Source organism: Squalius cephalus (assembly GCF_949319135.1).
Source record: "Squalius cephalus genome assembly, chromosome: 4".
NCBI classification, from domain to species: Eukaryota; Metazoa; Chordata; class Actinopteri; order Cypriniformes; family Leuciscidae; genus Squalius; species Squalius cephalus.
The window spans coordinates 36,419,190-36,442,940 of record NC_137125.1 but is presented as its reverse complement, the minus strand read 5'-3'; the positions used below and the strand labels follow the sequence as shown (position 1 = coordinate 36,442,940).

At 36.1% G+C, this 23,751-nt stretch overlaps 1 protein-coding gene across 2 annotated transcripts; it reads left to right on the top strand.

Moving 5' to 3' along the window:
- Window positions 1-1,311: 1,311 nt before the first annotated feature.
- On the top strand, window positions 1,312-22,216 carry vezt (vezatin, adherens junctions transmembrane protein). 2 transcript variants are annotated; one of them, XM_079868234.1, is made up of 12 exons: window positions 1,312-1,483; window positions 5,092-5,229; window positions 8,296-8,385; window positions 10,620-10,804; window positions 10,885-11,166; window positions 13,354-13,491; window positions 13,599-13,746; window positions 15,077-15,405; window positions 15,668-15,861; window positions 18,278-18,375; window positions 19,419-19,623; window positions 21,105-22,216. In XM_079868234.1, exons 1-12 carry the CDS (start codon window positions 1,448-1,450, stop codon window positions 21,620-21,622), a joined length of 2,361 nt encoding a protein of 786 aa, XP_079724360.1. In that variant the 5' UTR covers window positions 1,312-1,447; the 3' UTR covers window positions 21,623-22,216. The 2 variants fall into 2 exon arrangements, with proteins under 2 accessions (XP_079724360.1, XP_079724359.1); XM_079868233.1 differs by having other exon boundaries at window positions 1,325-1,483; window positions 13,342-13,491.
- Window positions 22,217-23,751: the final 1,535 nt, after the last annotated feature.

The following is a 23,751-nucleotide window of genomic DNA, read 5'->3' as shown; positions in this document are numbered from 1 at the left end:
GTTTGGTCTCGACCACATTATAATTTAAGCCTAAAGTGCTCCTTACAAACAAGAACATTTGCATTTCACAACCACAACAACAAAATATGGTAAATGTTTTAGCTATGTGGCCATCTTTATTTACAGTAGCTCATTAATAGTTCATATTCATTTTTCCGATTTCAAGGCAAAGTGCGATTCAGTTTCACAGATTCATTAAAAGGATCCGATTCCAAAGAACAATTCTTTTGCGAATCGAACATCCACTTCTTGAAAGTTATGAATAGAAAGTAGATGGTAATGATGTTTGTGGCCAGAATAAAAAGTAGATGTAGTAGGATATTTCTGACATGTTAAAGTTAAAACATAAAGAAATGAATTATTATTCCTCATTGGGGAACATGAAATTAGTTGGCTATACATCCATCCGACTGAATTTACTGTACTCAAATCTTATAATATTTATATTAATATACATAACATTCAATTTATACAAAAATACAAAATTGTTTACTGGGCTACTGCATTTTATAGTCAAGATTACTCCTGATTGCACAACAGGTCAGTAGTTATTTAAAAAAAAAAAAACTTTTTTATTGAAAATCTGTATATTTAATAACATGTTGTAATGCTAATGAATAACAATACACGCAATTTACAAATAAAATACAAAACCTACATAAATAGTATTAATACAATTTAAATAAACAAAGAAAACGAAATAAATCAATACAAGAAGTTATTTCTAAAAAAAAAAAAAAAAAAGATATATAAATGAAGGGCTTTCGGGAAATGTGTTTAAAACCACTACATTTTTTGTTTTCCTCATACTGGAAGTACCAATTAATGTTGTAAAATCATGTTCTTAAAGGGATAGTTCACCCAAAAATGAAAATGTTGTAAACCTCAACATCCTTTGTAAAGTCATTGCGTCACTACAGCTCCGGTTCCCATAGAAACATGCGACTCGGGCTTAGGACTGCACATGCGTATTGGCTGGTCTAGCCTGAAAAATAAACTTTTTTACTATTTGAGCATAAGAAACAACGTTATGGGGCAGTTCATGTCAGATTTTGTTGCTGATTTGAAACATGTTATTTAATTGTGAGTTCAGCAAGCAGTTTTCTAGATTTCAGGATTCCCCCATTCAAATAGATTCGAAATAGCTGCCCGGAGGGGTTGCAAAAATGGCCCGCCGAGTGAACAGACTTTCCTTGAAATTTTCATTTTCGGGTGAACTATCCCTTTAACAATGAAATGAATAAAGACCAACAGCCCAGTAGATGTCGTCATGTAGGCCTACATTTTGCGAGCCGTCGTCAAATAGAAGAAGAAGAAGAGCTATGAATCATGGGAATTGTAGTTCAAGTCATGGCATGTCTCTGCGCATTCAGCAGAAGCTACACAGACCTCTCCTGTAATTTCCATCCCAGCATGCGCAACTGATGAACACATATGGCGGAGAGCTATGACTGAGGATTTTGATGAAGAAGTTGTGTTCGAGGTAAGTCTCTGATCCAGACATACAACAGCTGCTCTAATATCTGTGATAGATGATGTGCAGTTAGCAGCCTGCACTTAGCACGTATAACACTCCTCCCCATGCACCTCAACAATGACTTGGAGATGCTTATTAAGCACTTTGGGTTTAATTAAGTGTAAACCGTGTTGTAAAGTAGGCCTGCCTCCTGTTTTCATATAATACAACATGTTAGGAGACGTAAATCTTGTATGAACAGGGTCAGAGACTGTAAAACATAGTGAGCTGACTACTTACATAGCATTTCTGGGCATCATAGGCGCGTCAAGCACTAGGTTGCAATGTTGTCTAGGTAGGCAAGTCACTAGATTTTGATGCTTTACGATGGCCAAGAATATTATCTAGATTGGTAGCTCAATAAGGATTTAGATATTGGTATCCACTATTTTTTGTGACTAAAATTCCCTCAAAATGCTGTCTATGCTTGTAGCTCATTTGGTTTTGTTACTATGGTGTTTGAAAATGCTGTCTAGATAGGTGTTTTGAGACACAGTTTAGGAAGGTACCTCACTAGGGTTTGAGACACAGCCAGAGTGTAAATGTAGAGACAGTTTCTTTTTTTTTTTCTCTGTCTATGTGGTCTGTTTAGTTTTAGTCTCTTTAAGTTGAATTAAGAGCATTGTGCATCAAAGCATGTGTGTCCCTGATCCGCCTTTAGGAGTCAAGATTGGGAATGTCAGATCAACATCACCAGGGAAACCATGCTGTCATATGCATTGATCTAGATTAGACCTATTTTCATTTAATCTGTTTGTGGCAATGGTTAGAATACATTACAGTTGAGCAAACAGTCATACGGAATAATTATGGAGTAAGACTGTAATTATTTGTTTTTCCTGGATCAGCTACTTACAAGTCTGTAAAAAAAATAAAAAAATACTTGATAGACTTCAATAAAGAGCACATTTTTAGATGACAAATAATGAAGAGCAGGGTAGCCAGCCCCATATAATGCAAATATACATAATTGCAAATAAGATGTAGACAAAATTGATAAAAAATAAAATGATCACCTGTTGTACACTATATTTATACATTATCCATTGAAATTATATATATTTATTCATCATATATTCATAAAAATATGTGGTCTTGTTACGAGATGATCAATGATATTCACTTCACCTGTGACCAATGTTTTGGCTCATTTGCATATATATATATATATATACATAACACACACACACACACACACACACACACACACACACACACACACACACCAGTATATCACTACAAATATTAATCCCACTATGCATAATTTTATATATTTTTTTTATTTAAAATTCCGGAAATTCCCATCGAGGAATAGTGGAGCACAAAAGATGATAATTTGAGAATTAAAAAAATAATAATAATTCATGGGCACTTAAACTGTTTTGATCTTTCTTCTAACTATACACACATTTGTTCAGAAAAAAAAAAAAGTCATACAGGTTTTGAGGGTGAGTGAATTATTCCAGTTTTATATGTTTACTTCTGGGTAGTGGGTACCCATGAAAAATGGGGGGAAAAATGTATTGGATACAAAATCTTATTGAGAATTTCAATAGTTAATGTACATTTTTGTCTTTATGCCGGTGAGCCTAATTTCATCATCAAGAAATTTCTACATAAAAACAAACAAACATGTGAATGACTGGGAAAGGCTGTGGAAGTGAATTGGTCAGAATTTGTGGAAATCAACAATGTTATGTGTATTTTGGGCAGTTGTTGGTATATGTTGTGCTGGTCAGATTTGGGTCATGCTTTTAAAGCGTTGTATCTGTTGTATATCATCACGTACTATCCAGACTTCAAAACAAAAACAGTCTGATTCAGTTTGCTCTCATTTGGTGACCTAAAATTGTGTCTTTCGCCTCAGGCCAGTTTAGCTGCTCTCTCACATCAATAAACACCCGCCAACCGATTCCTCTCACTGCGAATGAGCTTTAGAGCAAAAAGATCCAAAGTTCATGACGGGTGGCAGGCTACCTCACTGCAGGATTTGACTGAAATAAGAATATGAGAATTTTAAACCTCTTTAGCAACTCAAATCCAGTGGCAATGCTAAGCAGTGGAAATGAGCCAGTGATTCCGGATCTCTGGTTGGGAATTGCGACCTACGAGAGTGTTGGATCTACATCCTTCGTTGAGCGATGTTGCGTTTGAGAAGATCTAAGACTAGAGCGAGAGATGTGCGAGAGGTAAGCGCGGGAAAGGAGCAGGAAAGCATGTTGTTTCTGGTGTTTCTCTTCTGGGAGAGCACAACCCTTAATTTCCTGAGAGAGATATCGGAATCATGACTCCTCTTTCGTTCGCTCTCCTCCCTTCCTCTCTATATTGTTTTCACTTATTTGTTCATCACATTGTGTTTCTTCCATGTGTTTTGCTGCTCAGGAACTGAATTGAATACCAATTATTCGTTAGCTGAATACCAATCCTGAATTGTTAATATATATATATATATATATATATATATATATATATATATATATATATATATATATATATATATATATCAGTGTTCTGCAGTAAATCTATTAAGTCAGCATGAAATGGAAGTTCTTCCCTATTGTGACGTATATCTGAGTTAAACTGCTTCTCAAACAAGAAAAAATGTTGGGCAGGTCTTGATTTTGTTCATCGGGAGTTGATTGGTTGGTTGTAGTTTGTTATTGCTGTGATGTCATGCGAGTGACAGGTTGTCCCGCCCTCACGCCAGTAAACATGTCATCAGAGAAGAGAAGAGAGCAAGAGGAAGTTATTTTGATTAAACATTATGAGGGCACATGAAAGTTTGATTCCGTATTTGATAGTATCTTTTGTCAAAATGTCAGGGTGGCATAACGGTCCTGTGGTCATAATGGAAAAAGGCGGAAATGCTTTTTAAATAATAATGGATTAAAATATTATCCTTTAAGTTTTGGGTTTAAATATGATTCATTTTTGGAAACCTTTTGTCAAATCAAAGTTTGTGTCCTATGAAAATAAATTCCATGCAGTAAATAATTTGGTATGTGGTGTACTTGTCATGAGATTGCACTGATGAAAAGTGCTGGAATTAAAATATTCTTTATTTTGGCGTAATTATTATTTCATAACAATACATAGAAAATTAACATGTTTTAGACCATTTCAACCAACTTACCTCGAACACATGTTTGAAAATGCTTTAGGATTCACATATTCAGGATGTATTTAAAATCTTATTTTTTTGCTTGATGGTTGCACCAATTGACATTTTTCAAAACTTACATTTACATTTACATTTATTCATTTAGCTGACGCTTTTATCCAAAGCGACTTACAATTGCTATATGTGTCAGAGGTCGCACGCCTCAGGAGCAACTAGGGGTTAAGTGTCTTGCTCAGGGACACATTGGTGTCTCACAGTGGATTCGAACCCGGGTCTCTCACACCAAAGGCATGTGTCTTATCCACTGCGCCACACACCCAAACTTCTGTTGAAAAATGTGTAAATGTTCTTCAAAAACCAAAGTAAAGAAGAGTCTCTCTTCTCATCATCTTGGACATCCTCAGTTGTCATTGACCCATGTTTATTTAGAGTTGCGTCTTTCTCACCCCTCCAGAACTCTCCGCTGTTCCAGTACTTGCAGGATCTAGGACACACAGATTTTGAGGCATGTTCTCCCGTTTCTCAGGAGGAGGAGTCCAGCGCTGGCGGAGAGGAGGCACTGTTTCCTCAGGATATCCTCCCGTCTCACAAAGTGAGTGTCAGCACTTATCTTTCCAATACGCAAACCGTACGGTAGCAGACTACAATCTCTAAGGCCCCTCGTCTGTGTAGTGTGAAATTAAATGGGAAGAATTTACTCTTTTTTTTTTTTTTCCTTTTTTTTTTTTTTCAGAACTTGCTGTGTTGTTTGAACAAACAGAAGCGGATTAGATGCTAATCTGAATGTTGTTTCGTAACCAAAACAGCTTTTGAAACGCTCATTGAAATTGAAACAGAATGATCCAATACTGAATATTCTGTATCCAATAAGTAATAACAATTATGTTGTTATTTATACTCAGTTCCAAACACATATGACCTTGTATTTCCATGGAACAGTAAAGAAGTTGTTTAGCAGAATGTTCATCCTGCTCTTTTCCATCAAATGAAAGTGGATGGGGGGAAAAAGTGCAAACAATATAATTTAATAGCGATTTCATTTAGCTTCTTTCACAAAGTTACTGCATGGCTTCTGAAGACTTAGAATACTTTTAAAACTACTTTTAAAATGCTTTTATGATGCTTCTATTTTGTTGCTTCTATAACTGACAGCCAGTTCACATTCAGCTTAAACATTCTGTAAAACCTTTCCTTTTGTGTTTTAGAACTGAACCATACAGGTTTCAAATTGAGTCAAGTGTGACAGAATTTTCATTTTTAGGTAAACTTTGAATCGCCTTGAAATTTTACTGGTAGTTTAAGAAAACTATGCATAATATGTATTTAATAAAAAATGCAGTTAAATTTTCTTTCTTTCTTTATTTTTTTTTTCATTCGTAACCCAGACTACTACAAATGTAATTACCATCTTTTGGCATAAGAAACATTTATATGTATGTGTAACAGACTTATAATGAGAAATTCTATATCATATTATTAAATTTAACAGAACAAGTTAGATTGTTATTGTAGGCAATTTTAGTAGCGCTTGAAAAATAAATTATGAATTCACTGTGTATCAAAATAAGATCTTTATTTAATATCATTGCCTTAATACTTAGTTTTCACCTTTTATGTGTTACTAATTCTTTTAATTGTCTGGAATAATGTAATTTTTAAAACAAAAGTCTAAAGGAAGAACGATAACTATATTAGCATCCACACTAGCAGATGATATCGTTCTGTTTATTCTAAGCACGTGCTCTGTCACTTTAAGCGCTCAAGCTCGTTACAGGAGGATGGATTCTGATTGGCTGTCAATGTTTTTATCGTTCCTTGGCTGGAAGAAATTGCTGTGAATGTGATTCCAACGATATCGTTTCTCTGTGCCGTTATCATTATAGTTGTAGTGAGGACTCTGCTATTCCAAATCGATTTTTAGTACTATATCTTTATCATCCGTGTTAGTCTACTTTATAATTCATTTATTTTTGCTAAAATTGTTTGCATTTTTTAACTATATATCATTTATATTTTTACACATTTTAAAGATTCAAAATGTTCATGAATTTAATTCACAAACTGTTACAATTTCACCTGCGTCTTTCATGTTCACTTTTAACCAGAATCCTAGAGCTAAAATATATCCAAAATAATTTTTTTATACCTCAAAATCATTTTTTGTTGTTAAATACTTAAAAAGTGAAACACACACACTCCTTAGTCTCAGTTAGATAAAGCATGTGCTGAGTAAGTGTGTCACTCTAAATTATTTTTGATTTGGAAGAATAAAGTGTGTTTGGATCCCGTCACAACAGTCATCCGTGTGAAACGGTGAAGGCCGATCTCATGGTCACCTCAGGAACTGGAAGTGATGAATGGCTGAAGAATTGTCCACTCTTGTTTGGGAATGTGATGAAATTCCACTCAATGTGTGTGAACGGGGCTCATTCCTTTGGCAGAATACAATTTTGTTTGTGTGCACGTACACACTTTATTTTATGATTTGTTTGGAAAGTTTTCACAGAGAGCATCATATTGTCTTAAGTTTACACGGTTCAGGCTGTCCCTGTTTGTGTTCCCAGTCTGTGACGTCACACACACACACACACACACACAGTCTCGTTCTATTCTTCAGTTGTCTGACACACAGTCAAAGCATCTAGAATGTGAGTCCTACAGCAGTGGAATACTAAAGACACGAAGAAAGAAAAGAAGACAAAACAGTGAAAACCTCTCAGTGTGAGCGTGAATGACCAATATACTTTCCCAAAACTACACACTTGTTCTGAGATTTTAAGATTTCAAGTCTGTGTTTGTTTCAAATATACGGCGGGATGTTTAGTATGTAGGCTAAAATAACAAACCCCCCAGACGTGTGGTTTGTGTGATCATGATTCATGACCCAGACAGAAATCAATAGTCGGTCTGTATTACTCAAGAGGACATGATAAACACTCCAGCATCTGACTTTTAATAAAGCTAAATATGAGTCTCCAATGCTGCATTAATTTGATTAAAAATACAGTATAACAGTAATTGTGAAATAAGATTACTATTTAAAGTAGCTGTTTTATATTTGATTTATATTTTAAAATGTAATTCATTCCTGTGATGCAAAGCTGAATTTTCAGCATCACTACTCTAGTCTTCAGTGTCACATGATCATGAATCATTATAATATGCTAATTTGCTGCTCAATAAACTTTTCTTATTATTATCAATGTTAAAAACAGTTGTGCTGCTGAATGTTTTAGTGAAAACTTAGATTCAACTTTTTTAGTGAAAACTTTTTTCAGGATTTGTTGATGAATAGTTTAGAAAGTTCAGAAGAACAGCATTTATTTGAAATAAGGATGTTTTGTAACATTATAAATGTCTTTACTGTCACTTTTGATCAGCTTAATGCATTCTTGATGAAGAAAAGTATTAACATATTTCAAATGACACAACAGTGTGTCAATATGGACTTGCATACGTGCACACACAAAAGCTTTCTCTCCTATCCATCCAAAGAATTTAAAAATGGTCACTTCTATGACATCACAACCATTAGCTCATTAACATATGACCGCCCGTATTTACATATCAACACTTATTCAGTATTTATGCAACTTGACCTGCTTTTGTCTTCTTAAATCTAGTGTGCTGTATGCATTTATCCGTGTGTATTTTGCAGAAGGGTGGTGTTTGGAGGCTGGTTGATGCCCTGCGCAGCCTGAGTCCTCTGCATCGAGACAGCGCCACCTGTTGGCAGGAGCAGCAGCTGGTGAGAATGAAGCTCCTTCTCTTTCTGCTTGTCTTTCCTTCAGTAGTGTCGTAGAGGAACGGGGCTAAGCCAGTATCTCATGCCTTTTACAGCGTTTTGACAGTGTGCAACTTTACCAACTTAACCTGGATTTCAATCATGTGTAAAATATGCATAATCACATTAAAGGAACACTCCACCGTTTTTTGAAATAGGGCTTATTCACCGTCTTTTCTACATTTAGATAGGTGGGCAAACACATTTTTGTCTCAGTGCATGCATTGTTTTAGTTTGGCAGCGCCGCCGATAGCTTAGCTTAGCATAATGAATGGAATCCTTTGTTGCCAGCTAGCATGTCATGAGTAAAAGTGATAAAAAAAACAAAAAACGAATTACTTCTTGTGGCCTGCGTATTCACAACGAGTACAAATAGCAATGCAGATTAAGACTAGGCAATTTCCTAGGCAGATATTGACTTGGGACTATATTGGGGGGAAGCACAGGCGAAGCACTGCTACTCGGGCGCAGAGATATCACACAACACCTGAAATCCCCCAACTTCCGTCAACATACCAGCGTGAATAGTAGCTGGCTATTTTTCCTACAATAGACATAGTAAATGGAGATGAACATGGCGGATTTTGTGAGAGACGAGGAGGGTGACTTCTCAGACAGTCAAGAGCCAGAACCATACCTCTATGAACCAGAGTTTTCAGAAGAGGAGCTGCGTGCTTTGGAAATAGAACGACAGGAGGAGGAGGTTGCGATCGCTCAACAGCCTGAGGACGTGAGGATGAGAGTCAACACGAACTGGTGGTGAGTGTGATATCTCTGCGCCCAAGTAGCAGTGCTTCGCCTGTGCTTCCCCCCCAATATAGTCCCAAGTCAATATCTGCCTAGGAAATCGGCTAGTCTTAATCTGCATTGCTATTTGTATTTGTTGTGAATACGTAGGCCACAAGAAGTAATTTTTTTTTATTTTTTTTTATCACTTTTACTCATGACATGCTAGCTGGCAACAAAGGATTCCATTCATTATGCTAAGCTAAGCTAGCGATGGCGCTGCCAAACTAAAACAATGCATGCACTGAGACAAAAACGCGTTTGCCCACCTATCTAAATTTAGGAAAGACAGTGAATAAGCCCTATTTCAAAAAACGGTGGAGTGTTCCTTTAATATTTGTGGGAGAATAGTTGTTTATGTAGGAAGATATAAAGGTACTTTACAAGATCACTAGATCTTGAGTCAGATCTGTGTAACAAAACCAGCCTGTTGACCAATCAAAACTCAGCTCATTGACCAATAAAACTAGATAAAACTAATAAATATTAGATATGCCACTCCCATATCTAAAATACATATTGTATAGTCACTGTTATCATAAGGAAAATCATCTTACCTTAAGACTGACAGCTGGTGAACAAAATCCTTTTGTGGTGGCTGGTAATTATTTTTGCTAAATATACATTTGAAAAATTAACTATTTAGTTTTATTTCCATGATCAGTTGCATACATGATTGGTTGTGATGCTGTCTTCCTATTGATATTGATGTTTTTGTTTTATTGTAAAAAAAAAAAATCATGTCTACCTTGATCACTACATGTGCTTTACATAAAAAAAATATGAAAATTAACGATTTAAAATGAATGGTTTAAATTTCAAAATATTTTTTTTTATTGATGAAAAATGTAAATAATAAAATAAAAGCAATTGGCAGATTTTTAAGATTCAATTTAAAAGTAATATTTAGTAATCTATTTTTAACTACATTTTTTAAACATGTGTAAATATATTTATATCTAAATAATTCTAAATATACTGGCGAATAAAAAAAAAAAAATTTGTTTGTTTTAATATTTAAAATATATTTCTAAATAAAACAATTATAAGTAAAACCATTTTTTGTTGTTTATAAATAACAAATAAAGATACATTTAAAAATAAATTTCTGAATTAAAGCTGATTTCTGTATAACTATAAAGTGTATTTAAAATATATATATATATATATATTTTTTTAATTTTCTTTTTTCTTCAAATGAAGTTTTAAATGATTCCAACTCTATGGGATCTAACTGATATTAATCACATTATTTTAAAATTCAGAGATTCAGAGACCGAGATCTTGTCTTGTTGTGTGTACCGTACAGAATCCCAGTATTGCTGCAAGGCAGTGTTGCTACGATGATCCGATAATTAGATTGATTTTCAGCCGCAGAGTGATTGTGTTCAACTGTGTTTGTTCTCCCGCAGGACGCTGCCTTCCGCCAGTATTCTCTGCGCTGTCTGTTGTCTCAGGATGTGCTGTTACAGGAGGACGTCGAGCTGATTGAGCTTCTGGATCCGAGTGTGCTCTCTCTGGGCTCCACTGATACTGTCTGCCCCAGTGCCAGCACTGCTGTCCCAGCGCCATGCTACCTCTCGCCTCCCTCTCTATGGTAGACAGCCACATCAATGCCAACAAAAACCTCGTACCGTTATCAAGCAGATATGTCACTGATGTGTTTCTTTGTCACAGGGACGTGTCCGTTTTGGTCGGGATGCTAGCCGTCCTGCTGGGCCTACGCTTTTCGTACCCTGACCGCGAGCTGGCTCTGTGGTTGTGTGCCGTCCTGGTGTGTGTTATGTGTGCCTGTCGCGGTATGTCTCTATGGCACAAGGCGGTTCTTCAGCGCCGCGTCCAGTCTCTGGCCGTCCAGCTGGAGGGTTTGGTGAACAACAGCCGAGCGCTGACCAGTCTCTCTCGCAAATCTCTGCGTCTCATGCAGGAGACAGAGGTCATCTCACGAGGATTCACACTGTAAGTTTCACAACACACACACACAGACCCTTCCACTTTATGTCTGTTCATGTCTGCAGTGTCTTTAGATTTTGTTTTGTGTGTAAATGTGAAATTGATTCTTTGTGTTGTGCAGTAGTTTTGCATGTAATGCAGTTTTATAGTTGTTTAAAGCTGAAGTGTGCAATTTTCTGTGAATCTTTTTCCTGAAATAGCTTTCCCAAACACTCCCGTCTGTGATCAGTCAAACAAACAGAGCAAAACACATATTTAGGAATGGCATATTTATAGTTGACTCTACAGTATGGAATTTAACCTGAGATTGGAAAAAGTATTTTAGAATCCAGAATATTACACACTTTATTTTATTTTATTTAAATTTTTTGATGGCTTAGTTTCTGCATTTAAAAAAAAGTGTTATTACTTGCTTGGGAGAAGCAGTTCCATTTAGCAGGACTCATTATCTATATAGTTTTGAATGTTCGTCATTTTTAGTTAAAATATGAGCTTGAGTCTTATCTAATTTTAGATCTGACAAAATTAGACATTTTAAACTGTCTTTAAAAAAAACTGATAATATTAAAAATGCAGTATATAAGTGAGTAAAACCAGGGCCTAAAACTAACTTTTTGCTAATCCTGCCGGTGACTTAAGAAAATGTACCTGCCATTAAACTGTTTTTGCAAAAACAGGCTGTTATGACGCCAACATTTTAGATACCAGTGAAAATTCACAATTCTCTATTACAATTTTGATACGACAGCTAAACCTGCTTGTCTTGCTAATATAAATTGAAAACCTTATTAAAGACAAGTAAACATGAAATAAACAAGGTTTTTTAGGTTTTCAGGTACAGAAATTTACTGCATAGTCTTCACTGTATAAATTAAACTTAGATTAATCCTTATTAAAGGTAAAAAAGTTATTCAGTCAAGAGCAGAGGGTAATTTGGTCTTTTCGTTGTCCTTTGTTGATTAATTAACATTAAAAAAGCAGACAGCAGTAGGATTATTAGGATGCTGTCACTTTAAGACCTAATGCACGCACAGATCCAGTGTAATGATATATACTGTACACATACTGTACTTAGTCGCCAACGGTTATTTTACTCGCATTAGGCGCTTGGCAAGTGTTAATTTTCGGCCCTGAGCAAAACCGGTTTGATTCATGGTTTGTGCCTTCATAATTTATATTTTCTACACACTATATCCTGCATGTGAGTTACTGGCATGTGCTCATTTCCTCTATATAAATGAACATCTGTTATGTCTGTTTGTGTGTTTAAATATAGCTAGATTTAATAATGTATGTGTGTATTTAGTTTGCTTTCATGTTGAATGTAATTCGTCTTTCACTAGATAATAACTAGATAGTAATATACACAACTGTTCAAAAGTTTGGGGTCAGTAAGATAAACACAAATGAACCGTTGTACTCATTAAATCAGGGATTCTCAACTCTGGCCCTCGAGATCCACTTTCATGCAGAGTGAATCTCCAACCCTGATCAAACACACTTGAACAAGCTAGCCAAGGTCTTCAGGATAACTAGAAACAAACCCACTTGAAGGCAAGCCTGCAACCTTAGCCGAAAAAAGCACAACGTCTGCTAACGCTGCAGTTCGCAGGGAAAGAAACAAGAGGACGTTTTTTTGAATGGATGTCTATGGCGGAAAGGCTTCACTACGCTGAATAAACCACTTTTGTGAGGAAATGGCTGATCATTTAATAAATCGACAGCCCAAAGCAGTAATGTGATTGGTTATCAAAACACATGTGGTTAGCCATAACACTTTCCAATGGTAGAGTCACGAACCCTCATATCTCACAATAATATGATCATCTCTGCTTGAAAGCTAGTTTGATCAGGGTTGGAGCTTTGCCATCCATTTAAAATATTAAAGTAGCACACTTATTTTAGATTAATATGTAATAATGTAATATTTCACAATTTTATATTTACTAATTACTATATTAATTAGTCTCTAACTATATTTCTGATTAAATAGACGCAGCCTTGGTAAGCATAAAAATCTTACAGACCTCAAACTTTTGAAGGTGTATTAGTTTGTCGATATTTGTGTCATTTTTGTTACATAGTGTCAGTCTAGTAGTATTATATGTGTTGTATGTGATGTGTGTCTGCCCTGATGGTTCTCGGACGTCTGCACAGTTGGATCACATTTCACTTGTCAAGTTTACTCGACAGGGTGAGTGGCGCCTGTCCCTTTAACAGGGCGGGGCAACTTCGGAGTCAGCAGCTGATTGGTCTACGGAAAGCGGCCTATCAGAGTCTTCGCTGCGCGTTCCGAGCCTCTCGCATCGCCACATGCATCATGCTCAAATCATATCCTGATCCAACATCAGCGCAGCGACCCGTTGCTTTTATATTACGATTTCTTAATATTTAATTCACTTGGATTCTTAGTGGTGAAGTCCTTGACTATGTTTTACATTTCCACTGAACTCAGAGATTGACAATGTCACCAACTACGTGTCCACCGTGCCGATCAGAGAGCTTGGTCTCGGTCTGGGGGTGGAGCATCTTTCAGATGAGCAAGCACAAGAACTGACCAATGATTACAGCCTGCCTGCACTCAAGGTACAGAAACTTTTGCATTGTTGCATTGGTCCGGGCAATATAGTTGAACTTATAGCTCAAACATTTTCTGTGTTTTGACAATATTTATCTTGTAAAGATGGTGATCTTGATTATTTATCTGTAAACTTATCTTGATTTTTATCTGTAAATACGTCTTGATATGTATGTATTTTCTGTGACGTTTTTTTTCTCTAGGAGAGTCAAAATGTTGAGCTTTTTTAAATTTATTTACTTATAAGCAGTACAACATATTTAATTGCATATATATTTTCATTAAAGATTTAAAAGCACAGTGATGATTCAAATTCAAATATTTTTCCTGTGTTTTTTATACATATTTGGACAAAACAGCAGTTGTTTCCAAGTATATATTAATTAAATTACAGTAAACATGCATTTAAAATAATAGAGGCAGGTTTTTCAGTCAATAAAGACACAGACACACACACACACACACACACACACACACACACACACACACACACACACACACACACACACACACACACACACACACACATACACATACATATACATATACATATGTGTATATATATATATATATATATATATATATATATGTATTAGGGCTGTCAAAAGATTAATCGTGATTAATCGCATCCAAAATAAAAGTTTGTGTTCACATAATATATGTGTGTGTACTGTGTATAATTAAATTTGTATATATAAATACACACACATGCTTGTATATATTTAAGAAAAATGTGTAATTTATATATATAAAAAATATATTTATATATAATATAAATTATATATAAATATATACAGTATATGTATGCAAATATTTCTTAAATATATACATGCATGTGTGTGTATTTATATATACAAAATAATTATACACAGTACACACACATATATTATGTGAACACAAACTTTTATTTTGGATGCGATTAATCGCGATTAATCTTTTGACAGCCCTACTATATATATATATGTATATGTGTATATATATATATATATATATAATTAATTATTAAAACAATAAAAAAAAATTGCTGTTTTGTCCAAATATGTATAAAAAACACAGGAAAAATATTTGAATTTGAATCATCACTGTGCTTTTAAATCTTTAATGAAAATATATATGGATATATATATGGATTGAGTCGGGACACAAAGAGGAGGGAAAAATCTATTCCACGGCATGTTTATGAAACCTAATGGTCAAATAAAAGGCCCATTAAAAACGTTACAATATTCGTAATGCTTCTTTTCATAGCGACCTATATTCAATATATTGCCCAGCCCTATTGTTGTTGTAAATAACACATCACATGAGTCTCCTCAGTAAACATTGGTTGGTTTGCAGACGTTGTTCCAGCTGTGGGTCGGGCAGAGCTCCGAGTTTTTCCGGCGATTGGCTCTTCTGCTGTCTCCGGGGAGGGAGGAGCTAGACTCCAGGCCCCGCCCCCTCACGTACAGCAGCGTCCCTTTGATTACCGACTCTCTCCATCGCACCCTAACCAGTTGCCTTGGTGATCTTCAGCGCAGCTTCGATTTCCACCGCTACTTCGAGACGCACCACCAGTCGCTGCCCGCGGGAAGAAACGGACGGGCTCAACAGAAGTGCAGAGAGCTCAATTCCCTGCACACGTCTGTCCGCAGTTTACAACTTCACCTGAAAACACTCCTAAACGAGTATGTACTACTTGGTTATTATTGTTGTTGTTTTTTATTATTATTTAAAAATGACAAAATTGTTGAAATGAATAATTTTCAAAAAAAAAAAAACTTTTTTAATATTATAAAATTCAGTAAAATATAATCATCTGACACAATGGGATTTGATTTACTCATTTCATTTTCACACTGAATACACTGAAAACTTTACTTAGGGTGCACACACCATCATAGTATCCTAGTAAAGACTATTTTATCTCGACGGTTTAATTTCTCCTAGGGTCATAATTCTGGAGGACGATTTGGAAAAGTTAATGGTTGCGAAAGAGACGGAGGAGATGACGTGCGCGGGATATCAGGAGCTGAGGGAGCGTCTGCAGCTGCTGCAGCCACACATGCAGGCCAGCACCTGCTGCTGGGACGACACATTCGCGCAGGTCGACCGCATGCTGCGACGGGTCTCCAGCCCCCCAGGTCAGAGGTCACCCTCTCGACCAATCACAGCGCTCTGCTGCTGCGCCGATCCGTTTCAATTTGAACGAACCACTTTTTTGTTAGTTTAATTGCATACGAATTAGTTTTTCTGAACTTTTTAAAAAAATATTTATGTTCATTTTTTAGTATAGTCCAAAAAAAATGTTTAATTGAGACATTTTACATTACCAAAAATGCATGATTTTGGTTCAGTCGGGCAAAAGGTCCCTCTTACAGGAGTAGTTCACCCAAAAAATACTGTACTCACTGTCATATAATTTTATTTTATTCATTTATTTATTTTTTAATTCAATGACCATAGTGGAGCGGCTAAGTGCTTATGTTTGGCAGAATCGTTCAGTTTATGATACAAGCGTGAAAATTGGCATGAGCAGTCTCCATAGGTCACTTGACAAGAAAATTGTCCGAGCCACTTGAAATTTCACGATGGCGGCCATTTTTCAAGATGGCCGACACCTTAGTGGAGCAGTTAAGTGATATAGTGGTTTATTTGGTGATACAAGCATGAAAATTGGCATGAGCAGTCTCTGTGGGTCACTTGACAATAAGCCACCTACAGCTACTTGAAATTTCAAGATGGCGGCCATTTTTCAAGATGGCCACCACCTTAGTGGAGCAATTAGGCTTAAGAAATCATTTAGTTGGTGATACAAGCATTAAAATTGCCATGAGCCTAATTGCTCCACTAAGGTGGTGGCCATCTTGAAAAATGGCCGCCATCTTGAAATTTCAAGTAGCTGTGGGTGGCTTATTGTCTAGTGACCATCAGAGACTGCTCATGCCAATTTTCATGCTTATATCACCAAATAAACCACTATATCACTTAACTGCTCCACTAAGGTGTCGGCCATCTTGAAAAATGAAAAATCTTGAAATTTCAAGTGGCTCGGACAATTTTCTTGTCTAGTGACCATCAGAGACTGCTCATGCCAATTTTCACGCTTGTATCATAAACTGAACGATTATATCACTCCACTACCAGGGGCTGGCCAAGCTTTAAATATGACTTTTTTTTAAATATATATTTTATTAAAAAAAAATCTTTTGACTTATATGTTTACACAAAACCTATTAAAGTCTAAAAAAAATGTCAGAGGTAAGAGATTATAACCGATTCTTCAAATATGGGTCAAATTTCCACCCTTGAACTGCACCATGTTATTATGGCAGGAAATGTGGTATATTCATATCGAATTATTCTTATTATGACAAGTAGTTTAAAGCCACAATTTACTGTCTGGTTTCTACAACTTTCACGTAGGAGTCTTTTAAATCTGAAAGAAATAAAGATTTGACATTTATCGTGATAATTCTTGTGTACGACAACATTTTCACTGTGATCATTTTTTTGGCCATATCACCCAGCCCTAAAAAAAGGGATATTACAGTCACCTGGTCATTATCAGTCATGTAGTTATTATAGAAAAAAAACAATTGACCAGTAAAAACAAAGAATTGACTAATCACAATAAATTATTCCAGAGAGCCTGTAGCATGACCATATATGTGTGTACGAGCTCTCGAAATGACGTCCTCACCATATAATAGGTGCGTCAGGCTTTGTGTGGTAACAGCGTGTGTCTTAGGAGTATTTTTAGAGTTCCTTATTCGACTGATTTCCCTCCCTTTATTTATTTTTAGGGATCTTTAGGGAAGTAGTAGGGTAAAAAAAGACAGAGAGAGAGAAAGAGAGGGATGTGGTGGGTGATGTCCTTTACAGAATTAGGCCACAATGCACAACGTCATTGTTCCCCAGCTTCATATGATGACCCTCCTCAGGGCTAGTGCTTTTACTGTAGGGAGGTCAAAGTTCAGCTGTGCAGTTCTTTCATGTATTTTTGCGTGTCTACACGCGTGTGCCAAACAACAGGAGTTATTTTTAACCGAATAACTTCATTACTCTGCGCAAGATCCAGTAATGCATTTCTGAAGGCAACACAGTTTGCAGCAGATCAAAAATAGGATAAGTAAATATGACATACAGACGTCGGACGTTTAATTGTCATAGATTATGGCAAAGATTTAATCCTTTGAGAAGTTTTCAGGGACTTTTTGTTTTGTTTACCGGTTTCCATTTCAGATTTTAAAAGAAATATATATATATATATTTTTTCAATATTTCACAATGCACATTATAACGTTGTGACGTCTAAATCCCTACACTATTTTAGTTTTTAAATTCCTTTTTTAAAACAGATTTATAGATATAATATGTGCTGTTTGTCATAATTGGGCTGAACTTCACAATAACAACATTACCACATCAAGCGACATTTGATTCCCATAGATTTTAGTGCGTCATGAATCCAGAAACTGAATTTGTCCCATGTCTTTTTTTTGTGTGTTGAAAGGAGACACATTAGCAGGATACTGTGTATTTGTGTGTGTTCCTCAGAGAGTTCAGATCAGCCAGAGGAAACAGATGCCCCAGATCTCCCTCCTGCCGCCCCCATTACACACATACAGGACAGAGACCCTGTCCCTGAGGAACAGGTACTGTGTGTGTGTCTGTCTGTTTGTGCGTATGTGTGTGCTTGTCTGTGTCTGTCTGTCTGTTTTTTGTGTGTCTGTCCTGTTTGTGTGTGTGTGTGTGTGTGTGTGTGTGTCTGTCTGTCTGTCTGTCTGTCTGTCTGTCTGTCTGTCTGTCTGTCTGTGTCTGTCTATTTCTGCGTGTGTGTGTGTGTGTGTGTGTGTGTCTGTCTGTCTGTCTGTCTGTGTCTGTCTATTTCTGCGTGTCTGTGTGTGTGTGTGTGTGTGTGTGTGTGTGTTTTTTGTGTCTGTCCTGTCTGTGTGTGTTTGTCTGTTTGTCTTACACTCATTTTATCTATAGAATAAAAATTAAATTCATACATACAATGACTTGAATACACTTTTATGATTTTGTTCTTTAAAATTTGTTTAAAATAATTGTTTTGATACCGCTGTCATATCATAATGAAGAAAAGAAAAAAACTCAAATAATGAAATAAATTCTTCAAAAAGAAAACGTATTTTGGTATATTATTTTTAATTATATTATTATATTTTTTTCTGAATCGCAACATCTCTGAATCAGTTCATGATATTTGATTTATTAATGAATTCATGTACTTAAAAACACTTTTCCCTTGAAATATATTTATTTATTTATTTAAAATAATAATTTTAAGAAGTTATTACCAACCAACATGAATACAAAGACTACATTTGTTGTCAGAATTTGGCACATACATTTTAAACTAGATTTTTTTTTTAACGTCTTCCTTTTCTTTGTTGTGTACAGATCTTATTTTCTCATAGACCCATAAAAGCCATAAACTTCAGGCATGACAAACAAGCACCACTCATATTTTTGTCTAAATCTAGTTCATTTGCTTATTGTTTGTAAGTATAGTGCTTGGTTGTCATCAACAGAATTTCACAGATGTAATTTGTGGAACTAAGCAAAACAAACTGCTAAGATTTCAGTGTTGTTATTAGCGGATATGCAACGATATTCATAAACAATGAATTTTGAGGTTATAGCTGGGATTCATAAAGTTGCTTTTCTTGGCCAGGAACTGGAAGCATATGTCTCGGACTCTGACTCTGAGACGGAGTGGAGAGGGGCTGTGGACATGCTGTCGCCATGGGAGCAGGAACGCCAACGTCATGAACGGGAGGAGTCGAGGCGCGTTTTACTCGAGCTGAAATCCGTCCTGGGAATCCGAACGTCAGATGGAGAGAGAGACAAACGCAAGCTTCTGCTGTTCAGTGATCAGGGTACTACATGCACACACACATGCTTGGTTCTGTCATACTACAACAGAATTTAATGTTTAACATTATAGTATTCCTCTCTGTCATAAAAAACGTTATGAAGGCAGATTCATTTTAAGTGAATTTAACTGTTTTAGCGAGTTCATGTAATGTTTCATTTTAGTGAACAGGTTCAAAACCCTTCACTCAACTGTGTTTATATGACGTTAAATTTCCTTTCACACTTAAGGAAAATTGGTCACTTGCAAAATGTCGACTATTATATAATTAAATATTTGAGATGCGAATATTTTGCTTGAAAAATAAATTATTTGTTTTACACAGTTACTTTTGAATGGCTATCAATTAAAACCGATACTTTTAGCAACCAGGATCTTATGCTTTCAAAGCTAGCTTGCTATTGCTAGAATGGTCCTCACTGCAGAACATGAAATCCAGGGGGAGGAGTTGGATCCAGATCCAACTCCTCCCACCTTACATATATCTAAACATACCCATCTCCACCCCCTGATGCCTAAACCCACCCCTAAACCTACCAATCTCCACCCCTTATATCTGGATCCAACTCCGCCCCCTGGATCTCGTGTACTGCAGTGAGGTGCTACTGAAAAATTGCCTACCCTACCTTTAGATACTTTAAATATTTATTTCAATCTGTTACTTTAGTATTATTTTATATTTTAACTAATGTTATTTTGGATGTTTCCTAAATTCCTACAATAGGTTTACATGTGTCAAAAAATACTAATTTTCTCAATATACATTGCAGCATCACTTATTTTCTCACAGAATCTGAGTACTATAAAGGATTCAGACTCTCTAAACCCCTCCTTTCGGAGAGCCTACTCTGCTCTGATTGGTCAGATGGCCCAGTCTGTTGTGATTGGTCTACCGCTTAAAGCACATGTCAGAAATGAAATGCTATTACCATAACTGAATTTCAGCTCTTCCTCAGCGCTTGATACACAGTGATACGAACAGCAATGATGGGGGCGGTTTTACCATATGAATCACTTATATCCGATAACAAAACACTGGAAAGAAATGGCTTCTTCTCGACACGTTGACAACACAAAAACCAAACTCTTCCAGGCCTCAGCTACAGATACAGTGTTTGAGGGCGGGTCAGAGTCGACTTTGTTAGCAGGCAGCCAATGAAAATCATAGGCTGGCATTATGCAAATTTGAAAAACCTACGCAGGTTCGTGCAGGAAGTTAGACTGGAATTTCTGACGACTCTTTTCAGATCAAAATCGGTTCATTCTTTTAGGAGACAATTCCATTTTGATTCGTGCACTTTGATCATTAAAACTTTGCTGACCTTTTACATTCACAAACAGCGCACACTACATGAAAGGTAAGATTGCCAAGATATTTAGTGCAGTTAGCTTAGCTTCTCTAAACAACAGTCAATTACTTGTACCATTTTTGTTTGTCTTTCCCAACACTAAATCCCTTTTCAATGTATTTTTTTGTCCTTCTAGCTGCTCTGGCTCCGTTTGCTAAGGACACATCAGAAACAGACACAAACTCTTTAGAGCCGCATATTTCAGTGGAGTCCATGACTACCACAGTTAACCACGTCTCCCAACAAGCAGAGGAGAATGAAAGCGAGCCGCAGACTGAAATTCTGAGTGGGGCGGAAGAAGGAGAGAAAGATTCTGTGATTGAGTTTTGCTGTGGTGATTCTGATGTAACTGGGGCAGCTAAAGACGCCACTGAGGAAACCGCAGAGGAAACGCATCTCTTCCAATCAGACGGACTCGTAGACGACGAGCATGACGGGACACACCCGCTCACACCCCGAGTGCCCACCCTCTCTGTGATCGACAGATTGACTGAACTGCATGGCTCGCAAGCGCTCAGTTTCAGCTCGGCCCTGGCCGCCCAGGTAGCAGCTCGCTCGCATACGTTCACACACATGCAGGAATGCACCTACGGGGACTCGGAGGAGGAAGGGGAAGTGACGTCACAGCAGACGAGAGAAACCGAGGAGGACTGAACAAGGAGGATATTTATTCAGATCTTTTTGTTCGTATTTATTGAGCTTGATTTCAGGTCACAGACATCATTGGATGTAACTGGTGTGTGTGCGTCTCTGTTTTGAAGTGTGTATATTTGTGTGCGTGTGTGTTGAGGAATTTATGTTTCATGTGACATCCCATGTCCACTCTCCTCATGACAGTCCTCAGGTACAGACTGGCACACGCTAGTACTCAAAATAACAGAATAAAAACTTAAACACACACTAACATGAACTCATAAATGTGCAAAACTACATGTCCTTGGCCGTCCCAGTTTTATTCACTGTAACAGAGGTCCCACACAAAATAACTACAAGTTCTTAAAATGCCTAAAAATCAGGTCATAACCGCCCATCAAGAACATGTCTGGGTCATATTTGACCCCAAAATTAAAAGGAAATAAAAAAATTACATTAAGAAAATTAAGCCCATTTTAGATTTTGTGCATTGACATTTTTTAATGATAATTTTACGACATTTCCCCCAACAAATCTCATTTTCATTACCGCAATGCAAAATAAATAGTTGTCCTTAGTGTAATGCAGAAAAATAACTTCTCGTTACCACAATGCAGAAAAAAAATTCCAATATATTCTAAATATATATTATATATTTTTTAAATGAGCAATGATTGTACAATGCAATGTATAAATATTTTCTAAATCAAATAACATCTTTTTTGCAGTATAGTAATTATAAAAAATATAAACTTAACTATATATATATATTTCTTTAAATATAAAGAAAGAGAAGGAAAGAAATAAGATTTTTTTTCTGTATTGCAATATTGAGGAGTTATTTTTCTTTTTATTTACACTATTGACAATTTTTTATTCCAGTAATGAGAAAACATTTTTTTTTCCTCCATATTACGGAATTAAATTTTTTCACCATTACACTAATGACAGTTTTACTTATTTTGAATTGCGGTAATGACAATGAGATTTTTGTCACATTAGGGTATTGACGATTTTATTTATTTCGAATTGCGGGTAATAAGAATGCAATTTTTTTTTTTCACATTACGTTAATGAGAATTTGGGTAAATAATGCACAAAATCTTAATGGTACCAAAAATAAAATTAAAAAACCTTTTCTCTATGCATATTTAGATTTTTGGGGTGAAATATGAGCTGTGCATGAGATTCACACCATTAATTCCAAAAAGAAAAAAGCAAAGTTAATACTGACGTCCTACTGGACTGCAGCTGGTATGTGGTCAAACTTTGACAGTTTCTGCTCACACAGATGGTGTTTCACCACTGTGACCATCACAAGGTTAATGCTTCAAAGTCATTTTAAAAGTTTTAAAATTAATATACTTGTTACCAATTTCAAGCTGTTGAACTGCCTGAAATTGATAGTGATTGGATTTCTTTTTTTTTTTTCTTGAGTTTTTCAGTCCAGCATCTTGTTGAACACTTCACATAAAACCACTTATTGTCAGATCCTTATTAAAGTAACAAATGCTGATTTATAGATTTTCTCAAATAATCATCAAGACTGCTTCGTCCTTCAACACAAAACCTGGTTTTAAGTTAAGCCGTCTTTTAACTCTTAACACTGTGGAAAAGTAACAAGCTACAGTTTAACTTGCCTTAAACACTTTTCCCTTGTAAGGACTGTTGCACTTTACAACTACAGTTAAATGTTTTAATGAGACTTAGAATGTCAATGGCTATGTTGATAAGACCAGAGAGCAAAACCTTAGATATAACAACGTTTTGTGTGTGAATTGTATGTTTTTATGTTTAACATCCTTAATTAATTTTCCCTCATGCATATATGCATGACATCAAGACCCTCAAACAATCGTCTTGGCCATGGCTGAGACTGTCTATGTGTTTGTCCTCAACACCAGTTTTGCCTTTTCTAAAGGTTCAAGTTTTTCCTCACTCCAAAAGTGGCAATCTTGCATTTCATTTGTGAAATAAAGTACATGTACATATATGTGTTTGTCTTTGGTGACTTAATGCAGTTTCACACTAAGAATAGACTTCTGTGCACATGTAAAGGGATAGTTCACCCAAAAATGTTGTTCCAAACCTGTATGAATTTCTTTCAAAAGAAGATATTTTAAAGAATGTTTGTAGCCAGACTGTTGGCA

Bases quoted from the DNA above. Each gene is read 5' to 3' on its own strand.
- vezt (XM_079868233.1), top strand. From the start codon at position 1,448: ATGACTGAGGATTTTGATGAAGAAGTTGTGTTCGAG. The intron at 15,862-18,277 runs GTCAGAGGTCAC...TGTGTTCCTCAG, and splicing joins ACGGGTCTCCAGCCCCCCAG to AGAGTTCAGATCAGCCAGAG. The intron at 19,624-21,104 runs GTACTACATGCA...TTGTCCTTCTAG, and splicing joins TCTGCTGTTCAGTGATCAGG to CTGCTCTGGCTCCGTTTGCT.